Genomic DNA, 20,659 nt, shown 5'->3' with positions numbered 1-20,659 from the left:
TATACCGTGGTGCCTCCAGAATCCGAACGCCCCATTGTTTGAACAATTTGGCATCCGAACAATTTTTTAGAGAAAATTTTTCCCTAAAAACCTAATACATTTTTAAAAAGCGAACACAACGTGGCGTTCATGTTTGTTCACGTATCTCCCCCACCTGTTCGAGCTGCATCTTCGCACTTTGTTCATTCATTTCGTCGGTGGAAGTCCTCGTGAAAGCATCTCTCGTGTGTCGATCGATACTTTAGCCTCAGTCACATTTGCTCTACGGCGAGGATATGGCGGCCGTACGCCCTCTGAATTGACAGAAACGTGCGGCGGCGCAGAGAAACTGAGGTGGCCTCAGGATGGCCCTACACCGTATGGCTATATTTTACAGGCCGTAAGGTCGCCGTGGAATTATAGCGTGGAATTATAACTTTTTTAATTTCTACGTTTGCCGTAGAAATTCGACAAGCCGAAACAAAAGAACTGGTTAAAAAAAAAAATTAACCCACTCGTTACCGTCCGTCTGGCCGCACGTTCGACTTAGGGCCCCCCTGCAGGCACCTTGCGTCTGCCTTGAAAATTCTATGGCCGCCGCAGGAACGCCCTAAGGTCACCGTGCGACATCAAATCAAAGACCGTACGGCACCCCCACGTTTTCGGTCTCCACGATTTCGAAATACTCCGTGCAGCTCCCCGAAAAATAAAAACATATGTGACTGCTACATTGTGTGACCATTGAAATACTGCGGCCGCTTTATAATTGCTAGTGCCCGTACATTTTGTCGACCCTCCGGCCGCCGAGCCAAATGTGACTTAGGCCTTACCTTGTGTTTTCACCTTCATTTGTGATGTTTGTTTTTTTAATCATCTTGTGTTTTAATTAAAAACAAAAAAAAGCAATCCGATCACGTGGTGTGACGGACTGTCGGGCAAGGATTGAATTTCACAGCAAAACCAGTTGTAATTTGGAATATCCATGATTACGTCAGCCCGATGCGTTTGATGAAAGTGATTGTGGTTCTGCGGGCATCATGTTTGATGAGCTGCCCTGGGGGCAGCGCTCTCGCAGAGTGCGCGAGCGATCGGAACCCAGGCTGGAGCTCGAGTCTGTGTGGACCTTTGGATGTGGTGATTGTACCAGTTTACATACAACACACCGCCACCGAAGGTCATTTACTCATCTTATTACCTTCGCAAACTTTGTTGCGAAGATTATGTTTTGATCGCTGTGTATTTCTTTATTTATTTGTGAATATGTGTGTTTGTTTGTTTGTTATTCGCATAACTCCAAAAGTATTGAACTGAATTGCAGCAAATTCGGTGGGATGATTGGTTATTATCCGAGGACCATTTGATTAGATTTTGGGAGCGATCGGGTCAAAGGTCAAGATCAAGGTCATGAAAAGGTCAAAATCGTCTTTTTACCATAGCGCGGTCAATTTGTATCCAATTTGCATGCAACTAATGCCAAAATGTTCAGAATTCAATGCCCCATCTTGTGATATGTGACATGACACAATGACGTAATAACCCGTATTAGCGGTTGGGAGTCAAAGGTCAGGGGGGGTCACGACATTGCAAAATGTGCGGTTTTAGTCATAACACGGTCAATTCTTATCCGAGTTGCATGAACCCAACTCCAAAATGTTGACTGTTCTGTTCCCCACACTCTAATACCAATTACAAAATTAAGAGTACAAAGGTCAAGGTCGAGGTCATGAAAAGGTCAAAATCGTCATTTTGCCAGAGTGCGGTCGATTTTTATCCAATTTGCATGCAACCAATGCCAAAATGTTGTGAATTCAATGCCCAATCTTGTGATATACGATATGACACAGGAAATTTAATGTTTTTAAGCCATCATAACACATATGAGATGGCAGATGTGGTATAGGATTAAATACCCTCACAATCAACGGTTTCTGGGGGCGGGGGGGGAGGCAAAATGTAGCGTTGGCGAAGGTATCGCTCTACTGAGTGCCCGTTCTAGTTTTACCTTAAACATGGGGAATTTCAGTTTAAAGTGTCTTGAAAGTGGGTTTTCTTTGGGTCTACGAACGGATTAATTCACTCCATTATTTCTTATTGGGAAAATATTTTTTGAATCCGAACTTTTTGCAATCCGAACAGCCTCCTGGAACGAATTAAATTCGGATTCTGGGGGCACCACTGTATAGACCTGTACTCTGATCTCTAGCGGTAGCGCACGGTGGACACACGGTCGACGCAGACTGCCACGGAGGCCGTACGTAGGTGCACGGCGGGCGTAGGGGAACCGTGCGTCGATCCTGCGTTGCCCGCAGGTAGTCACACAGACCGCAAGGCCACCGTACGGCGACCATGGAAATAGTGCGTCCGCCGTAATTTTTTGGGGGTTAGGAAAATTCATTTTTCATTGAGAAGAGCTTACGGCAGCCGCACGGAAAACGCAAGCCCACCATACGCCCTACGTACGGTCGACATGGAACACATCTACGTCATAGCTTGGCTTGTCGAATTGATTTGGCGAACGTAGAAATGAAAAAAAGTTATAACTCCACGCTATAATTCCACGGCGCCCCTACGGCCTGTAAAAGATAGCCAAACAGCGTAGGGCCTCCCTGAGGCCACCTCAGTTTCTCTGCGGCCGCCGCACATTTCTGTCAATTCAGAGGGCGTACGGCCGCCATATCCTCACCATAGAGCAAATGTGACCTCGGCCTTAACCTTCCTGAAAGAGCTCCAAACTGCACTTATGGACCTTTTGAACGACATGTTGTCAAAACTTTATCAGTTGATGTATTGCCTACCTGTCCATCAATAAAGCAATTGGCACGTTTTACTGGCAAACTCTAAATGCCTTGTTATTTATTAAAAAGGAACACACCTTTGGGGTGTGTTTAGTTTGCAAGTGATTTGCTTTTGCTGCTATATTGCAAATGGGACGCCCCAGGGCCATGTTCCTTTTCAATTAATACATTACCAGGCCATGTGTAACTGGAACCTGCCCAACAGGGACGGAAAATTTTTATCCACAAAAATACGCTTGTTTCTATGAAGTAGGAATTATTCGGAATCGATGTTGATTCTGGTTCACCACTCGATTCCTTTTGACTCCATTGTTGGAATCAAGTACTTTGGCATCAATTCCACCCACTACTATTAAGCACTTAAGCAAGCACTGCAACAAAATGGTTGATAAGGAACGGCTGGCTTGGTAAGGAACAAAACACCATCTGGAGACAACTGGAGACGTTCGCAGTATCAAACAATGTGCGAATTGGACAAATAAACAGCTTTTTTTTTTCGCAGTTGTACTGAGTTCAATGGCGCAGTTTAAAATTTGAAATTCGGTTCCGTTTCAGAGATTCTATAGCTTATCGCATGTGAGGAAATGAAATAAAGCCATGAACACTAGCATCTCCAGGCGTTTATAAGCATTGTGAGCGATTTGTAGGAATGAAGATGAGGTGTTCACACATTCATGTATCAAAAGGGAATTAATAAATGGTGCAATGGTAAAAAAAAAAAAAAAATCGATGATATGAGTGAGGAAAGTGAAAAAATAATTTTGAGCACTTTATTGTTAAGAAAGCATTGCCATCTGTTCCAAGTCAAGGCATTGTTGAGCAGGCCCAATATGGTGAATTAAGACCTCAGCGAGGGATAGCAGGCTGATAAAGGGGCTGACCAAGTATGATGCCTTGATAAAGGATATAATTAAATAAGGCCGTTAATTATCTTCAAAAGGGGTGTTTTAATTAACCCAAACACCCAATTTTCACTCTTGCACTTCATTGGAGTTCTCTTGGTATGGATGCAAAGTTTCATGCTGCTAGGTTTTATGGTTTTGGAGTTATGGAGGAGACACACACACACTACCATTTATCATTGTGAATTACCTATGCAGGGTAAATATGGATGTTGGACTTAGAGGGAATTGAGGAAGGGGGTTAATTGAGAAAAATGAAAGATTTTGGAAAATATGGGAAGGTGGGAGAGATGTTGAGTTCCTGGAGGATCTGCAGATGCATGCAATTATGGAAGTGCAGGAAGGATGGTGTGTTGTCATGTGGGTTGGCCAGTTCTGTAGCTAACCCTAAAACTAACAAGGAGCTGATGCTCTAGGTCCCCCACCTTTTGGGTGTTTTGAGGAATAGATCTGTGTTATATGAAAGATAAATCTTCGACGATTTTTGAAATATCACGTACACAAGGCAAGTTACTGAGATGGTTGTCATGGCAACATAATTCAGCCAATCACAGCCGTGATCTAATCAGGTTGAGATAATGTCATGAGGAATAGATATTTGCAATATGAAAGCTAAATGTTCAACGGTTTTTGAAATATCACGTACACAAGAGTACATGGACAGATGATCGGTCAGTCGGTCGGTTGGACGGAGCTCATTTTAATGTCCTCTGTTTCAGACCTTATCAGAGGGGCGGGGGACAAAATGAATCAGATGGAATGGTGCCATTTCAGTGTACTCCAGCTGACACTATGGGGGTAGTGCATCGACAAACATGATGTCACCTCAATTCCATGGTCACCAAAGATCAACTTGAAGCTTGTAAAAGCGATTGTGTTTGCACTCTTAAAAAGTTAATGTTAATGCACCCATCCGTGTTCACACTCGAGCATACACAAAAATAGTGGACAATATGAATGGGACCTGGGAATTAATTTGAAAAAAATAAGTTTTTGTTCCAAAGCAACACATTTATTGTCAAATTGTCCAACGGTACTCAAAAGAACCAAATAGATGTCAAAAAAAGACTACAACATACACTTTGATCTTTGATCAAAGGTTAATCTTCTCAAAGATCAAAAGGAGCCACATGCTGTGTGACACAAGGGATAGCCATGTTGATCACTCGCTTTTCATCCCAGTGAGACACAGTTCGTTTAAGTGCAATCTTAGCGGCGTTCTCACCTTCAGGACAGAATGACAAGCTGTGGGGTTGGTCATGCGACTTGGAATCTCCGATGGAACTTGTGAAGTTCGCAAACATTATGATGGAAAGGCAAAGGCCGTTCTGATGTATATATATATATATATATATATATATATATATATATATATATATATATATATATATATATATATCCCCTCCCCCCTCCCCTCCCCCTCCCCAAAGACAAGTTCAGTGTTGCCAAAGCACCCACACTGTAACTATCACACTAGGTGGTATGCCTTTGCTTTCTGAACAGTAGTCAGGGTTAGACTTTGTAATTTATTCAGGCTGTGAGCAATTAATCCCCGACTCTTCGAGAATGACACCGCAGGTGGACCATGTGAGTAAAAGGAGTTGAAGGACGCACTGAACATTGGTTAATATAAGGGCCATGTGGGTAAAAAGGACACACTGTCGGTAAGCAACTGCTTCCTTCTTTCTGTTTATGTCTGTCTTTGTTCAATTGCTGATTAACTCATGATTTTAAGTGTCGATAAACACACAAGGGAAGTTGTCATGCTGACCTGTTCAAGGTTACTGTGTCCTTCAAGACATCTGTACTCATGCATGGGAAGATGGAAGGGTAGGGGGGGGGGTGGATGGGAGGCTTCCCAATTGGCTATTTAGCTCATTACCTATATTATATATCGAGTCGATGCAGGAGGAATGCATGACAAAATGCTCTTAACTTCACCTGTGCTACCACGGTGGGCATTTCTATGGCTTTGCAAAGCTATATCTGTCATGGATCCTGCTGCTTCCTTTTGGAGGTGTTGTCACTTGCCTCAGAGCTTGATTCTTCTGCATTATTCAATGTCCATATGTCATGACAGCAAAGGAAAGAACATTCTGGGTTTTTTTTCTTCAGCTGCTAAGAGAATATGACTCTTGATAGTGAATGCAGTCTTCCAGTGTGGTGCTAAAAGACCTTCCAGGGTTGTGCTAATGTACCTTCCCAGGGCAGTGCGAATCAACCTTGCAGGGTGGTGCTATAGACCTTCCAATATGGCATTAATAGACCTTCCAATGTGGCGCTAATAAACCTTCCAAGATGGCATTAATAGACCTTCCAATGTGACATTAATATACCTTCCAAGGTGGCATTAATATACCTTCCAATGTGGCATTAATATACCTTCCAATGTGACATTAATAAACCTTCCAAGGTGGCATTAATAAACCTTCCAAGCTGGCATTAATATACCTTCCAATGTGGCATTAATAGACCTTCCAATATGGCGCTAATAGACCTTCCAATATGGCATTAATAGACCTTCCAATGTGGCATTAATAGACCTTCCAATATGGCAATAAAAGACCTTCCATTATGATGCTAATCGACCTTCCAATGTGGCATTAATAGACCTTCCAATGTGGCAATAAAAGACCTTCAAATATGGTGCTAATCGACCTTCCAAGGTGGCATTAATATACCTTCCAAGGTGGCATTAATAAACCTTCCAAGGTGGCATTAATATACCTTCCAAGGTGGCATTAATAGACCTTCCAATATGGCACTAATAGACCTTCCAATATGGCATTAATAGACCTTCCAATGTGGCATTAATAGACCTTCCAATATGGCAATAAAAGACCTTCCATTATGGTGCTAATCGACCTTCCAATGTGGCATTAATAGACCTTCCAATGTGGCAATAAAAGACCTTCCAATATGGTGCTAATCGACCTTCCAATGTGGCAATAAAAGACCTTCCAATATGGTGCTAATAGACCTTCCAAGGTGGCAATAATAGACCGTCCAATATGGTGCTAATCGACCTTCCAATATGGCATTAATAGACCTTCCCAGGTGGCATTAATAGACCTTCCCAGGTGGCATGAATAGACCTAATGTGGCATTAGTAGACCTTCCAACGTGTTGTTAGTAGACTTTCCAATGTGGCATTAATAGACCTTCCCAGGTGGCATTAATAGACCTAATGTGGCATTAGTAGACCTTCCAATGTGGTGTTAATAGACCTTCCAATGTGGCGTTAATAGACCTTCCCAGGTGGCATTAATAAACCTTCCAATGTAGCGCTAATCGACCTTCCAATGTCGCGCTAATCGACCTTCCAAGGTGGCATTAATAGACCTTCCAATATGGTGCTAATCGACCTTCCAATGTGGCAATAAAAGACCTTCCAATATGGTGCTAATAGACCTTCCAAGGTGGCAATAATAGACCGTCCAATATGGTGCTAATCGACCTTCCAATATGGCATTAATAGACCTTCCCAGGTGGCATTAATAGACCTTCCCAGGTGGCATGAATAGACCTAATGTGGCATTAGTAGACCTTCCAATGTGTTGTTAGTAGACTTTCCAATGTGGCATTAATAGACCTTCCCAGGTGGCATTAATAGACCTAATGTGGCATTAGTAGACCTTCCAATGTGGTGTTAATAGACCTTCCAATGTGGCGTTAATAGACCTTCCCAGGTGGCATTAATAAACCTTCCAATGTAGCGCTAATCGACCTTCCAATGTCGCGCTAATCGACCTTCCAAGGTGGCATTAATAGACCTTCCAAGGTGGCCTTAATAGACCTTCCAATGTGGCATTAATAGACCTTCCAAGGTGGCATTAATAAACCTTCCAAGGTGGCATTACTAGACCTTCCAATGTAGCGCTAATCGACCTTCCAAGGTGGCATTGGAGTCATTCCACCTCATATCACCGGAGGCCTCCCAGTTGACCCCCTCAGATTCACTTTAAACTTTCATAAAATAGTTCCCAGGTATCAAAATTAAGCTGCGTAAAATTTGAGGTCCGTAGATGCGGTCAACTCCGAGATATTGAGGGTTGAAAATGTGGTTCTAGCCCTATTTTTATGGTCATTGCGAGCATCACAAAATGAACGGCTACTTTTAAACTCCCACAACTTTTTAAATATTAATGCGAGAGCCTTGAAATTTTCAGAGATTATTCTTCTATAACTGCTCTGTAAGAGGCAAACATAAAACGAAGTATACCTCTATTAATTTTTATGACCTGATCAGTTGAAATCCAGAAAAAAATGTTGGTTTTGTATGAAGACCCAACTTTGAGACCCCATATATTTTTATTGACCCATCCCAGAAGCTTGAAATTTTTCGGGTAATAACTGTATGGTAGTAGTATTCAAATACATGTTTACTTTTCTTAATCAGCCATATATAATACAGTCATGATCCCTCAAAAATTGAAAATTTTAATTTTCCCCCGAAATTCAGGTGAAGATTGCAAATATATGACAAGGTATACCACTTCAAATTGTTCACCATTGGAAAGAGCATTTTCAGGTTAACTTAAGTCTAACATTTCAATATGGTATAATGTTTCTATCAATATTTTAAAAATATTTGAATAAATGATGTTCTGCCAGTGCTGTGCCCATTGTCAGATCAGGTCAGGTATGGGAGCATGTGCCAGAACAGCACGTCGCTGCGTCCACTTTCCGCCGGTACTCCAGGTGCCTCCGTCTTGCCATCCCCAGGCAGATGCCTGGCCCATCCCCATCTCCTTGAGATGCCGGTCAACCTGCTGCAACCACAAGGCATGTGGTCGGCCCATTGGCCTCCTCCACTCATGAGACTCCCTCGCTGAGAGAATCTGGTGAGCAGGATCAGCGTCAGGAAAACGAGCCACATGTCCATACAGCCGCCACTGACGCTCACGGACTATGCAGGTAACAAATCTCATCCGAGTCTCTCTCAGCAACCGCTCGTTGGACACATAATCCGACCAGCGATCGCCAAGGATTCTCCGAAGAGACCTGGTACCAAAGGAATGGAGTCTCCATCTCAGATCCTTGGTCAGAGTCCAAGTCTCGCATCAATAGAGCAAGACTGGAAGCATCAAGGACCTGAAGACTCGGTCTTTCGCCCCCCCCCCCCCCCCGCACAGGTACCGGCAGCGCCACACCCCATTATCCAGTGAATCCATGACTCCCCAGGCCCGACCGAGACGTCTATTGACCTCTGACTCACAGCCAGCAGAGACATGAATATCACTGCCAAGGTAAGTGAATCTCTCCACGACCTCAACATCCTCACCACAAACAGACACAGACAGGACAGCAGCATCCAAGATGTCATTGAAAGCTTGGATCTTAGTTTTTACCTAACAAACTCGTAATCCCAGTTGCTCCGACTCCTCATTCAGCACTTCTCGGGCCCCCAAAAGGATATCTAAAGTCTCCGCAAGGATGACTGCATCATCTGCAAAATCAAGGTCTGAGATCTTGACATTCCCAAACAATGCACCGCAGCTTGATCTCTCCATATCCTCCCCAGAATCCAGTCCATACAAGTGCTGAAAAGTGTGGGGGCCAGTACACACCCCTGACGAACTCCAGTAACAACTGGAAATAAGTCAGAGATGGTACCACCACATTTCACAGCACTCTCAGTACCAGAGTAGAGTTCAGACATCAGATCGATCAGTTTTGGTGGCACCCCACGAAGACCAAGAATCCTCCAGAGGGCATCCCGATAGACCTTCCAATGTAGCGCTAATTGACCTTCCAAGGTGGCATTAATAGACCTTCCAAGGTGAAAGAAACGATGCTATGATCCCTTGAAATGACCACTTTTCAAGAGGTGAAGCATATCCTGCATGTCTACTTGAATTATCTTCTATCACCACAAAGAAGTCCAGCAATCCATTCCCAAATCCAGATAGAATAATGTAAAATGTGACCAACCTTCATCAGCCTTTCCTCATTCGATTTGATCAGTCATCTTTGAAGGTTTTCAATTCCGATTTCAAACGGAAAATAATCTGTTAAATTTGAGATGAAAAACAAACGAACTTTTTGTTTTTCTCTTGAAAAAAGCAATTTACTTATTTCTGAACATGCAAATGGACAAGGAGTAAAATATGAAAATTGATTGAGATGAAGAAATAAGAAGAAAGGAGCATAATGGACAGAAGGGAAGAGCACTGATGTAGGAGGAAGGGTATAAAAACTGAAAAGAGGTTTAGGGGAGAGAGAAGGGGATATTTATATGTAATATACAAAGGTAGGGGGATGTGAGGAGACAAAATTCTATAATTTTGTGTTTGTAAAAAATGGATGTCCCCAAATTATGAGACAAAATTCAATAATTTTGTGTTTGTAAAAAATGGATGTCCCCAAATTATGAGACATAATTCCGAACTCTTGTAAATTTGAGTACACACCATGGTCCCATCACCAACAACGTGTGCACTGGCTCGTCGTGTTGTTGGACTTCACGCACACCAAGGCATCCAATTTCCATGGCACACAGGTGTGGGCGTCGTTGGCTGTGAGGGCGGTTTCCCAGATTAGATAGGGGTGGATGGTTCTCTCGTCACAGGAGACTGCATAAGCAAACACCTGTCTCTACAGTATTCACAGCGAGGTTTGATATAATCCTGCATTCTGTTGTGCTGCCGTGCATTCCCTCCACCTTTGAACATGTCCTGCGATCAGATTCATCCTAGTTAGTGTGTTTGAAGGATGCTGGTGATTGAAAGCCAGCTTCAGGTAAGGCATATTACTGGCTGTGCGACAGTCCACAGTTAACAATTTATGAATGGTCTTCAAGGTACAGGAAATAAAATCTTTCTACAGGCTGCAGCAAAACAGGCGATGTTTGATGGGGGGCAGGAAAAATGAATTTGAGATCGATTCAAAATTAGAGTCGAATTTCCACCATGGAAAACAAAACAAGGCCTTCAAGAACACTGGGATCTCCCACAATGAAACGGAGTCACAATGGGACTATCGCTTCGCCATCACCGACAGGTGGGCTCTCTGTCTTCTACTGCCTCCTTTTTGGTCTTTCACCCTCTACTCTTTCCATGCTTTGTCCCCTGAGGTTTATGCAGGGCTCACATGGTCCACCATTAACCCCTTCTGCTGAAACTTTCTAAATCCAGAATCGCTGCTCACCTCCACTCATTCGTTCCTCTTTTTTTCCGCCTTTGGAATAAACTCCCTCACTCTGTTCAATCCCATTATTCCCTCCAGGCCTTCAAAAAAGCTGTTCACCACCACCTCTTATTGTCCCCCATCCAAATCCTCGATCTTTTCTACCCCCGTTAATCCACCCCAAACCCACCTCCTTCAAATTCCCTGCTTTCCTTCCTGAAAGTCCCTGTAATATCCATCTTGTATACCCTGTGTACCCCACCCCATCTCTCCCCTTTCCACAGATCTCCTAATGTCTCATTTCCCTACTGTTTTGTCCTTCCCACTCCCGCCCCTCTTGCCTCATGCCCCCCATCACTGTGCGTTGTGTGTTAGCTGTCATACGAGCCTCGACAAGGTATACAAACAAAAAGAGAATGCGAGAAAATCCCCAAATCGAGATGTGCAAAGCTGATACAGACATACCCAGGAAGACTCAAACCTGTGATCGCTGCCAAAGGCGCTTCTACAAAGTATGGACTCATGGGATGAATACTTATGTAAATTTGATATTTCTGTTTCATTTTCAATAAATTTGCAAAATTTTCTAAAAACTTGTTTTCACTTTGTCATTATGGTGTATTTTGTGTAGATCAGTGGCAAAAATGTTTTTTAAAATTTAATTGAGTACATTTTAAATTGAGGCTGTGACAACAGAATGTGAAAAAGTCAAGGGGGTGTGAATACTTTCTGAAGGCGATGTGTTTCTCTCGATCTTACATAAAATATCGACTAGTAATACCTTCTTTAGCAGCCACAAAAATTCCCAAATTCTCGTGGCGTCAGCCATGGGGGAGGTTTGGTCCATGTTTTTGATGAAGTGCTTGGCCCGTCCTGATGTTTGACTGGAATTGATTTTACACTTTGTTCAGGGTGCTGGCGATAGCTCGCCCAGTCTTTGTGAAACACATGGTGGGATTTTTAATGTCCACCAACTCATGCTAGCAGACTGGACACCCAGTGGAACGTCCATCCAAGGGAGGCATACACGTTGAGGCAATCGATGCCTTACCCGTGATATAACAATCGGACAGTTCATCGTCGGGTCGGGAATCAAACACAGACCAGACAGCTCAAAGGCGAATCCGCAACCTGAGCACAATCCTACAAGACATCTTTCATAGTATATGTACCCGCGTCAACAGGTGATGTATTTAATTTGCCAACGCAGACAGGTCAGGTTAGGTCGGAGATGAGTAAGGAACAGATATATAGATCACAAGAAATGTGTAACCTACTTACTTTATGGTTAACCCACACAAAGTGAAAAGTGGGTTGAAGCAATTGCTTCACTTTGTTGGGTCGCTGAAATAGGTGACCCTGATTGTCAGTAATTCTGTCTGTTTGTTTGGATGTTTGTTCGTTTGTCATCAGCATAATTGGTAGTAAACGTGGGTGGATTTTGACCAAACTCGGGTGGTAGGTACATCTTATGACCTAGTGCTTTGGAAATTGTGATGGTTGCTAGGGACGCTTTGGTTCCCCAGCAACAACCGAAAAACCTTCAAAATCGGTACCGTTCACGCGAAATCAATTCCGAAAGCCATTATCCCATGTAGGGTTGTGACATTCGGCACGAATGATCTGCAGGTGATGCTCTATCAAATATATTCCGGTTTTTATGATATATGGAATACTTTACCTCCTGCTCGGCGACCCATCGCCGCCTACCGGCTTGTCTGTCTAGCTGTCTGTCTGTCTGTCTGTCTGTCTGTCTGTCTCTACAGACGTCAGTCTATGATTGAGGAACCACTTAATTTCAATTGAATGTTATATTTTGAACACTGTGGAACACTATGGAAACGTCAATCAGAACACGAACCTGCAGTTCAGTGCAGTACTTTGGGGCTTGGAATTTGGCAAATTGTATGGAATGTCATCTCCGATTACACAAGCTCACAGAGGAGTAAGGTAACTGTTTTAGTCTGTCTGCCTGTCTGGCATTCAAACAAAGTTGAAAATCATTCCAAAAAGGAAACTTACTGTTTTTATGGACGTCATAAAGGACGCAAACTACAGGAATGAATGGCTAATTCAATGTGTAAAATAAGGTGAAATAAAGGATAGTGCATCAACGGCGGTAAACTTCCAAAAAAGTTCCCCCCCCCCCCCCACAGCCTTCAAAACCGTTATTTTATTTCAATTGAATTGTATCCTTGAACACTGTAGTACACAAACCACCTTTTTTGGAACTTCCAATAACTTGGACAAAATATTACGCAATGCTACGCCATCGCGACCAATCAAAATTGCCGCTCAGACTCCCAGCATTGGGGAATATCGAGATTCAGACAAAATCACTGCTCGTAGGAAATGTGCATTGTGCTTGGAAACGCAAAGTAAGAGTTTAGAAGACCCTTCACTTGTCCTTTATATCAAGACTGTGTGGGGTGAGATGTCCTATGAACTCTCGAGTTGATTTTGTGTTAATGTCAGGGGTTACTATCCAAGTACATCATGGAAATGTAGTATTGTAAAGCAGTTAGGGTGTCTGTGTTAATGACAAAATTATGCTCTTGAATTTCCAGGTGTCACGCATTTGAAGGAGCCCAAATCTACAAAGGAAAATGCTGATAAGAAGCCTCACAAAGCAACGTGCAAAAGAGGTGTGAGGTGTCACTCGCCGCAGAACCCCAGGAAGGAAAGGCTGGATGGTGAGAAAAAATGTAATATTAAGCTTTCATCCAAATTATCACCAGAGGTGCCAGAAAGGACTTTGCCTTTCTCCAAACACGATGGAATCAAAGGTTGCTGGTCTGCAGTTGCAAAGCGGTCAGAAATGGCTGCAGAAAAACCGACGAAAGCTGTGAGTCATGCAGCGAAAGAACAGCCTGTGAAAGTGCCACAGGATTTGGCAGAGGAAGAAGGGGATGATGGTATAACCCATTCATTGTCCAATCCTCATGGTGATGGGGAAGAGAAAGATCAGCCACAAGCTAAGACAGGTGAAGGAGCTACTATTAGCACCCTGGAGCCAGGTACTCTGGAAACCAGTGCAGAAACCATCCAAGCAGAAGAGCCTACAAAGTCTGGGCTGCAAGCCACCCCCCTGGAGACTTTGTTGAAAGCAATGGAGCATGAGCTGTCATTGGCGAGTACATCGACGAAGGAAGGCACACCTTCTGAGAGCACGGAGGTGGACACACCAGGAAATGGAGGAGAAAGCTTGCAAAAACGTTCCAGTGGTTTTGAGGAAACTGCAGAGACCCAAATACCCCCATCTTCACGTCCATTACCTTCTCTAAGTACTCGCTCTGAGGAGTCTCAGATGTCACTACGAGAAACAATTTCATCTTCCGCGTTGCTTTCAATGCATCATCAGGGTAGAATGCCAACGGTAGGTCAACAAGCTTGCATGTCCGTTGAGGAGAAAGATTCTTCTTCGCAAGTTCCTGGGTCATCGCTGTCTCATTCGAGCTCTTCCTCGTCCAAAGGAAGTTGCAAGCAAACGCAGGCTGGCCAGGCCACGTCAGAGCCGGCTAGCCTACAAAAGGAGAAAAAACCTAAAAAGCCAGGCCGTTACATTTGCTCTTTTTGTAATCGCGCTTGTGCCAAACCCAGTGTTTTGGAGAAGCATATTCGATCACACACAGGTGAGCGCCCATACCCCTGTGTTACCTGCGGCTTTTCTTTCAAGACAAAGAGCAACTTATACAAACACATGAAGTCTCACACACATGCCCTGAAGGCTCGCCTCACACCGAGCACAGAGAGTGCGAGTCATGCTACCGAGGTCACTATGAGCCGAGCAGACACAGAGACGTCAATCCAGACCGGCGAGAGCACCGACACAGAGGAAGAGCAAATGTCAACCGTTTCTGGGGGTAGTGAGATTATTGGTCCTCAAGAAACTGGACGAAGTGAGCCTGACACAAAGAGGCCAAGCTGCAGTCACTCCCTTGAAGGGCCATTACCAACAGTTGTTATAAATCCAGCAAGGTCACGACAAGTATGCGTTGAAAATTTGGACTTCACAACATCAAGGCAGGAGCCAGGAGGCACTCGAAAAAATGAGACACACCAGCTTGTGAAGATGAAACTTGCCTTGGCTATTCGATCTCCAGAACGCAAGCGCCGGGACTTGGAACAAGTTCTGCAGCAGCAACAAAGCAAGAGTTCTGACCTCCTGAGTCCTCTGAGTAAGGGCAGTACAGACTCGGGATATTTCTCACGGTCAGAAAGTGCTGAATTTTCCTCTCCGAGTCCATATCCACAATCGTATAAAGAAATTGTCTTGGGAAGAAGTGTTTTTACTCGACCCACACTTACGACTGCAACAGTCCCGAAGGCAACAACTGTGGTGGCACCCACTACTAAAACATCAGTCCCAATAGGCAAAACTTTGCAGGAGCATATCGACAAGCTTATATCCCACAATGAAGCACTAATAGACAACACCGAACTCGACAGTGTTAAACCTCGTAGAACCTCCCTGACTCATAAGGGGAGCATTGACTCTCCAAGGCCATACACTTTTAAGGACTCATTTCAATTTGAGCTCAGACCTTCGAGCTCAGGAGAGCAGTGTACCAGTATGGACATACAACCAGGAACATCTCTTGCAGAGAAATGCAAGTCTACTTTGCAGTTACTCTCTGTTCCTCAAACTTTGAATGCACCAGAAAGTCTTTTGGTCACCCGTAGCAACTCCATGCCAGCAGTACCAGGATATTTATCTGGCACCGGTGTGTCTCTGCCATCATGTGTTACACGGGAATGCCATTCCTTTGATGAGCGTATGTCGACTTCTCAGTATGACGATGTGTTCCTCAGTGATCCGGCCTTCCCTTTGACACAGTCACACCATCATCCTCTAGTGCGGCAAAAGGCTTTCGAATTGTCAAGGACAGTGTCACGGGTCTCTCAGCTGAAAACGCTCTCAGTTGATGAAAGTACCCAGGAAGCTGGACCGAGTGGAAAGGCTCCATCTATTACCAAGAGTCACTCACTTGAACATGAGTTTGTGCAGGCAAGTGCTACTGGTGAGGCTGGGAAACGGCCACAAAGAGCAACACGTGGCAAAGGACTCATGTATGAATGTGATACTTGCCGCTCACGGTATCGTAAACTTGAGAAATTCGAGGCACACAAGAAATACTATTGCTCAGAACTGCATGCTCCAAGGCGCAAAGCATCAGGTGTACCGCAACTACGCGACCAGCCTCAGATGATGCACTACAAGGTCTCATATCCAGGAACTGTCCTCAAGAAGGCTCACCTTATTCGCAAAAGACGAAAAGAAAAGAGCCTTGGCAGTGAGGAAGATTCCATCACAGCAGAAGAAAGTGCAAAGCCATCGGCAACTACTGTCGTGGTTCAGAAGACCAGTGTGCAAATACAAGGTCCTCAGCATTCGAGTTCAATACCCCATGTTCCTGTCCAACAAAGCATACAATATATGGAAGAGGAACTATCCACAAGCCTGGAAACTCAGTCGATTCCCGACTTTACTCCAGAGTGTGCATCAACTGAACAAGTTCAAGGCAGCTCCTTAGAGAGGTCTGCAAGTGACAGCACTTCTGAACAAGAGGGTGGTGGAAAGATATCTGTTATTCAGCACACAAAGCTTCTTGGTAGCCCATCCACCCCTGAAGGAGGAGAGCCTTTAGAAAGTGGTAGTAGTGGTGGTGGTGCAGTTACATTATCTCAATATGAGGCAACAAAACTCAACACAGGAAGGCCAATTGCAAGCCCAGCTTCTCCACAACATCAATCACACAAGCTTGTGAGGCAGCACAACATCCAGGTACCTGAGATTTTAGTTACAGAAGAAAAAGACACTGAAGAAGACATTAGGCTGGAGATTGCGTTGGAGGAGACTTATTGGCCTCAACGCAGCGACACTCTCGCGCAGCTGCCTGCTGAAAAACTTCCACCAAAAAAGAAGCGGCTTCGGCTTACTGCAGTAGCATCACCAGATATATGTATAGAATCTTCTAGCAGTCATGGATATGCTCAAGATAGTTCCTTGTCTTCTCAATCTATGTCTGTTGAACAAGAGGAAGCTGTAGAGATATCGCATGTAGGCCAGATGGAGATCCTCAGAACAACTGAGTTCCTCACTGTTCCAACTGTGAGTCACACAATGTTGGCATCGGGCATGGTGCACCGAGAAATGCGACAGGCAACGCCAGAGCAGTTACAGAGCGAACTTGAACTGTCACAGTTTTTCTTGCCAGATGTGCGTAGTAAGTCTTTTGAGGTTAGCTCCGTAGCATTGTCACATCATGTGCCGACTATGAGAAGCAGTCATCAAAGTCACTATTCTCATGGTTCTTCAAGAGGAGTGCCACCAGTACGGCTTGTGCAACCGGTGCCTGAAAGTCAAATGTGGCTCAGGGCTGATGCAGCGCAGCGACCCCCTGCACCCATGCACACTGTTTTGCATCAAGCGCAAGGTACAACAGCACCTTTGCGGCAAGATTCACTGGAACAGCAGCAAATGCAGACACAAACTTCGGTGCAAAGGCAAGCTTCTCTAGAGCAGCAGCAATTACCTGCCTACACAGATATTCCTTCCACTGAATCACAGCTACATCAACCAAGAGTAGCTTTTAACAGATGCCAAGTTCAAGCTCCACGGCCAGGCCAAGTTCCACTATCCATAATACCTGGACAAGTATCAAGCCCAGGACTTCCATCACAACTGCAATTTCCAATGCCACAATCGCCATGTGTTTTTCTTCCCAGTCAATCTCTTGTGACAGCACAGCAGCCAGCAGAACCAAGCAATGCAGTTGCCATTCCTGTACTTGCAGCACCGGCTTTGCAGGGTGCTTCTCCACTTGGGTCAATAGTACTACCTCACACACCTGCAATCTTGCAGCCATTGGCCTCACTCTTGGTGCCAGTTAGAATACAAACAGGTGGACCTCAGCTTGGCTATCCAATGTACACTGCCACATTACCACAAATTCTTGTCACCTCCTCGTTCACCACGCCACCTGCCATTCTAATTTACAAGCTTGATGAAGCTAGCCTTCAAGGATTGGTTGGTTGTTCAGCCAATTTGCCTGTCACGAGGGCTGGAATAGCCCCAGCTTCAGCAAGTGGATCTACCCTAAATGAAGAACGGTTGAGGCTATTTGGAGGCGTTGTAGAGAAGCCACGACAACAGCAAGACCCAAACAGGGCCAAAAGTACACTTGGGCAGCCACTCCCAGTCTCCCCTGTTAGGATGCCACAAGCAAGGCCTCCAGAAGCACCTTTCCACCCAATGTATACTATTCCTGTGAAAAAAACTCTTTATGGCTGCCAGTTGTCACAGTCCGTTTCCTCTTTGTCCAAGACTCTCTCATGTTCCTCGGTATCATCTCAGCCCATTAAAAGTGCACACACTCATTGCTGCGCTGAACATGGCCAAACTGCAATCAACTTAGGTGCTGAAAGAACTTCAACATCATCAATTATTCCAACAGGCACCATTGCTGTCGCCTGTCCAAGATCATATAATTTGACAGTGGTTGAAAGCCGGACTGAAAATATACAGAAGTATCGTACAACCCCAGCTGTAGCATTTCAGTCAGTTCTGGCACCAGGTCAGCACATTAAGCCTGTTCTACCATCTGCTTTCTCATCACAGGCTTCACTCTGGCCATACTTGGATCACAGTGTCTGTCTATCAAGTCCAGTAATGTGCTTAAACCCACAACCAGCAACTCCAGTGCAGCAGGATAGTCCAACCTCCATTGGGCCAATTTCAGCTGCTGGGAAACGGCTGTTATCGCCGGCAAGTAGTTTAGACATCACAGTAGAGAAACAGCAACAGAAGCGTGTGCGAGATGAAGATAGTCTGACAGAGAAAATGGCCGCAGGAACCATGTCTACGATGGGCCTTGAAATGGAACTTGCAAAAACCCACAAGCCATTTCTCATTCGTCAGAGTACAGTGGAAAGTTTGTGTTCCTTGTCTGTTGATGAAGACCTCACAGTAACCTCCGAGAGAACTCAAGCACAGATTATTGAGATCCATGGACGGCAGGAATCTGAGGAATCTATTAGTAAGTCAGAAGGGAAGATCAGTGAACCTTCAAGTCCTTCATCAACTGAAGATGATCTTTTGGAAGTGACTGCTTCAACGGAGGAAGATGGAAGTGTGACTATTGTAGCACCATGCTCATCGGATGAGGCGAAGATTTTGAGTGAAGGTCAGAAATCAGGAAGTATTGGTAAGGCAAATTGTAGCCCAAGCTCACGTATGCACACAGACACCTCGGTGTCCTGGTGCTATCTAAACAGCACACAGCCATGCTCTCTTCTGCAGGAGGGCACCGGGATGTCATCATACAGCCACTGGGTCATTGTTGGACGTAACCCTAATCCCCTTGGCATTTCTACCTGCACTGCTCTTTCATTGCTGCAGTGCCGACCGAGGCATGACCAGGCTTATACATCAGCGGCAATCTCTCCCTCTGGCCGCTGTCGCCTGGTGCATTCCAGCATCTGGAAGCCGCCAACACTCCAGGTACTGTAAAGCTCTGTATGCTTTGCTTCTGCATTTTCTGGTGTTGATGCTTTTTTTTCTTATCTAAGTTTATGCTGAACTAGTTTGCTTGAATAAGTTTGTTTGACAGTACCAGCTTATTCCATTGAAAGAGGTGGCATCACATTTACCAAAGTTGGTACAAATACTAAAGAATGGTGCAAATACTGTTCTTCAAACCTGAAAAACAGTCAGTCTTTCCTCCCCATTTTTATTAGTGTAATGGCATTGGTAATTACAGCAGACCCCAAGACTTTTTCCGCCTCCAACTCTGATCTCAAACCATTATTCTAATTTCTGTCCTGGCCATTCCACTCAAGACATTCTTCTACTGCGACCTCAGCAATGGGTGGATGCACTGAATCTCAAGCAAGAGGTCAGGGCAACCTCACTGGTCAATTATTGATTTTTCTACACCTTCCGAAACCCAGCTGTTCTTGTTAAGCTGTCACGAATGGCATCATGGTACTTTACTTTCCTCAGTGGTGGACCTCATCTATGCTAAAAAAAATGTGTCACAGGAACCATGTCTATGATGGGTCTTGAAATGGCACGTGCAAAAACCCACAAGCTATTTCTCATCTGTCAGAGTACAGTGGAAAGTTTGGGTGCCTTGAACGTTGATAGTATTTGTCCGCATGCTGCATTTGATAGTAGTTAGGACATGGTAGACCAAAGAGGGGGACCACCCACCTGTCTGCGATGGTGAAGTGATCGGCCCATAAACTCAGCTTCATCGTGGGAGATTCCAATGTTTCTTCAAAATCTTGTTTTCCATCATGTCAAGCTGGGCAAGATGTGGGGCAGGTATACCAGCCCAGAGGGGAGAGTAGTACTCCATCAATCCGCAGAAGAAGGGCTTGTAGGTGGATAAGAGTTCAGGTGTGCCAAGGAAGGAATTTGTACAGTAGAGGATGCCTAGCGGCAAGCTTTGGAGGCCAATTTCGAAATATGGTTTACCCAAGAAAGATCATGGATGATAGTGCGACCCAAGAGTTTGAGTGATTGCACTTCTTCAAGAGGGTTGTTCAGAAAGTAGATGGAAGGATTTTGCAGATGGTCTTTTCGGATAGAGAGAGTGAGAGATTTGTCGAGCTTGAAAGACATATCCCAAGTGTTTCGCCAGCTTGTGATTTTATCAAGGACCGAAGAAAGGGGAGAGGCTGCTGTCTGTCTCACTGAAGGATGAGGGATGTCACAGCAGAGGGTGGAGTCATCAGCAAATCGATAAAGAGGATTATCCAGAGATTCAGAGAGATAATTGATAAAGTTTAGGAATAGGATGTGGCCGAGAACACTGTCTTGGGGAACTCCAGCCTTGACAAGGAGAGGAG

At 44.5% G+C, this 20,659-nt stretch overlaps 1 protein-coding gene across 3 annotated transcripts in view; it reads left to right on the top strand.

The window, feature by feature from the left end:
- LOC147020318 (zinc finger protein 40-like) overlaps nucleotides 1–20,659 on the top strand; it is a 104,047-nt gene that overhangs the window by 54,413 nt on the left and 28,975 nt on the right. For all 3 annotated transcript variants that reach the window (XM_085895615.1, XM_085895616.1, XM_085895614.1), the window contains one exon: nucleotides 13,372–19,307. In XM_085895615.1, the coding sequence (XP_085751741.1) occupies nucleotides 13,372–19,307 (5,936 nt within the window). The remainder of the gene's footprint in view (nucleotides 1–13,371; nucleotides 19,308–20,659) is intronic.

Source organism: Eptatretus burgeri, chromosome 9 (genome assembly GCF_056783735.1).
Source record: "Eptatretus burgeri isolate ZD-2024b chromosome 9, Ebu_testis_v1, whole genome shotgun sequence".
NCBI lineage: Eukaryota > Metazoa > Chordata > Myxini > Myxiniformes > Myxinidae > Eptatretus > Eptatretus burgeri.
Note: the sequence above shows the minus strand (reverse complement) of the source record. Positions and strands in the feature narration are given on the sequence as shown.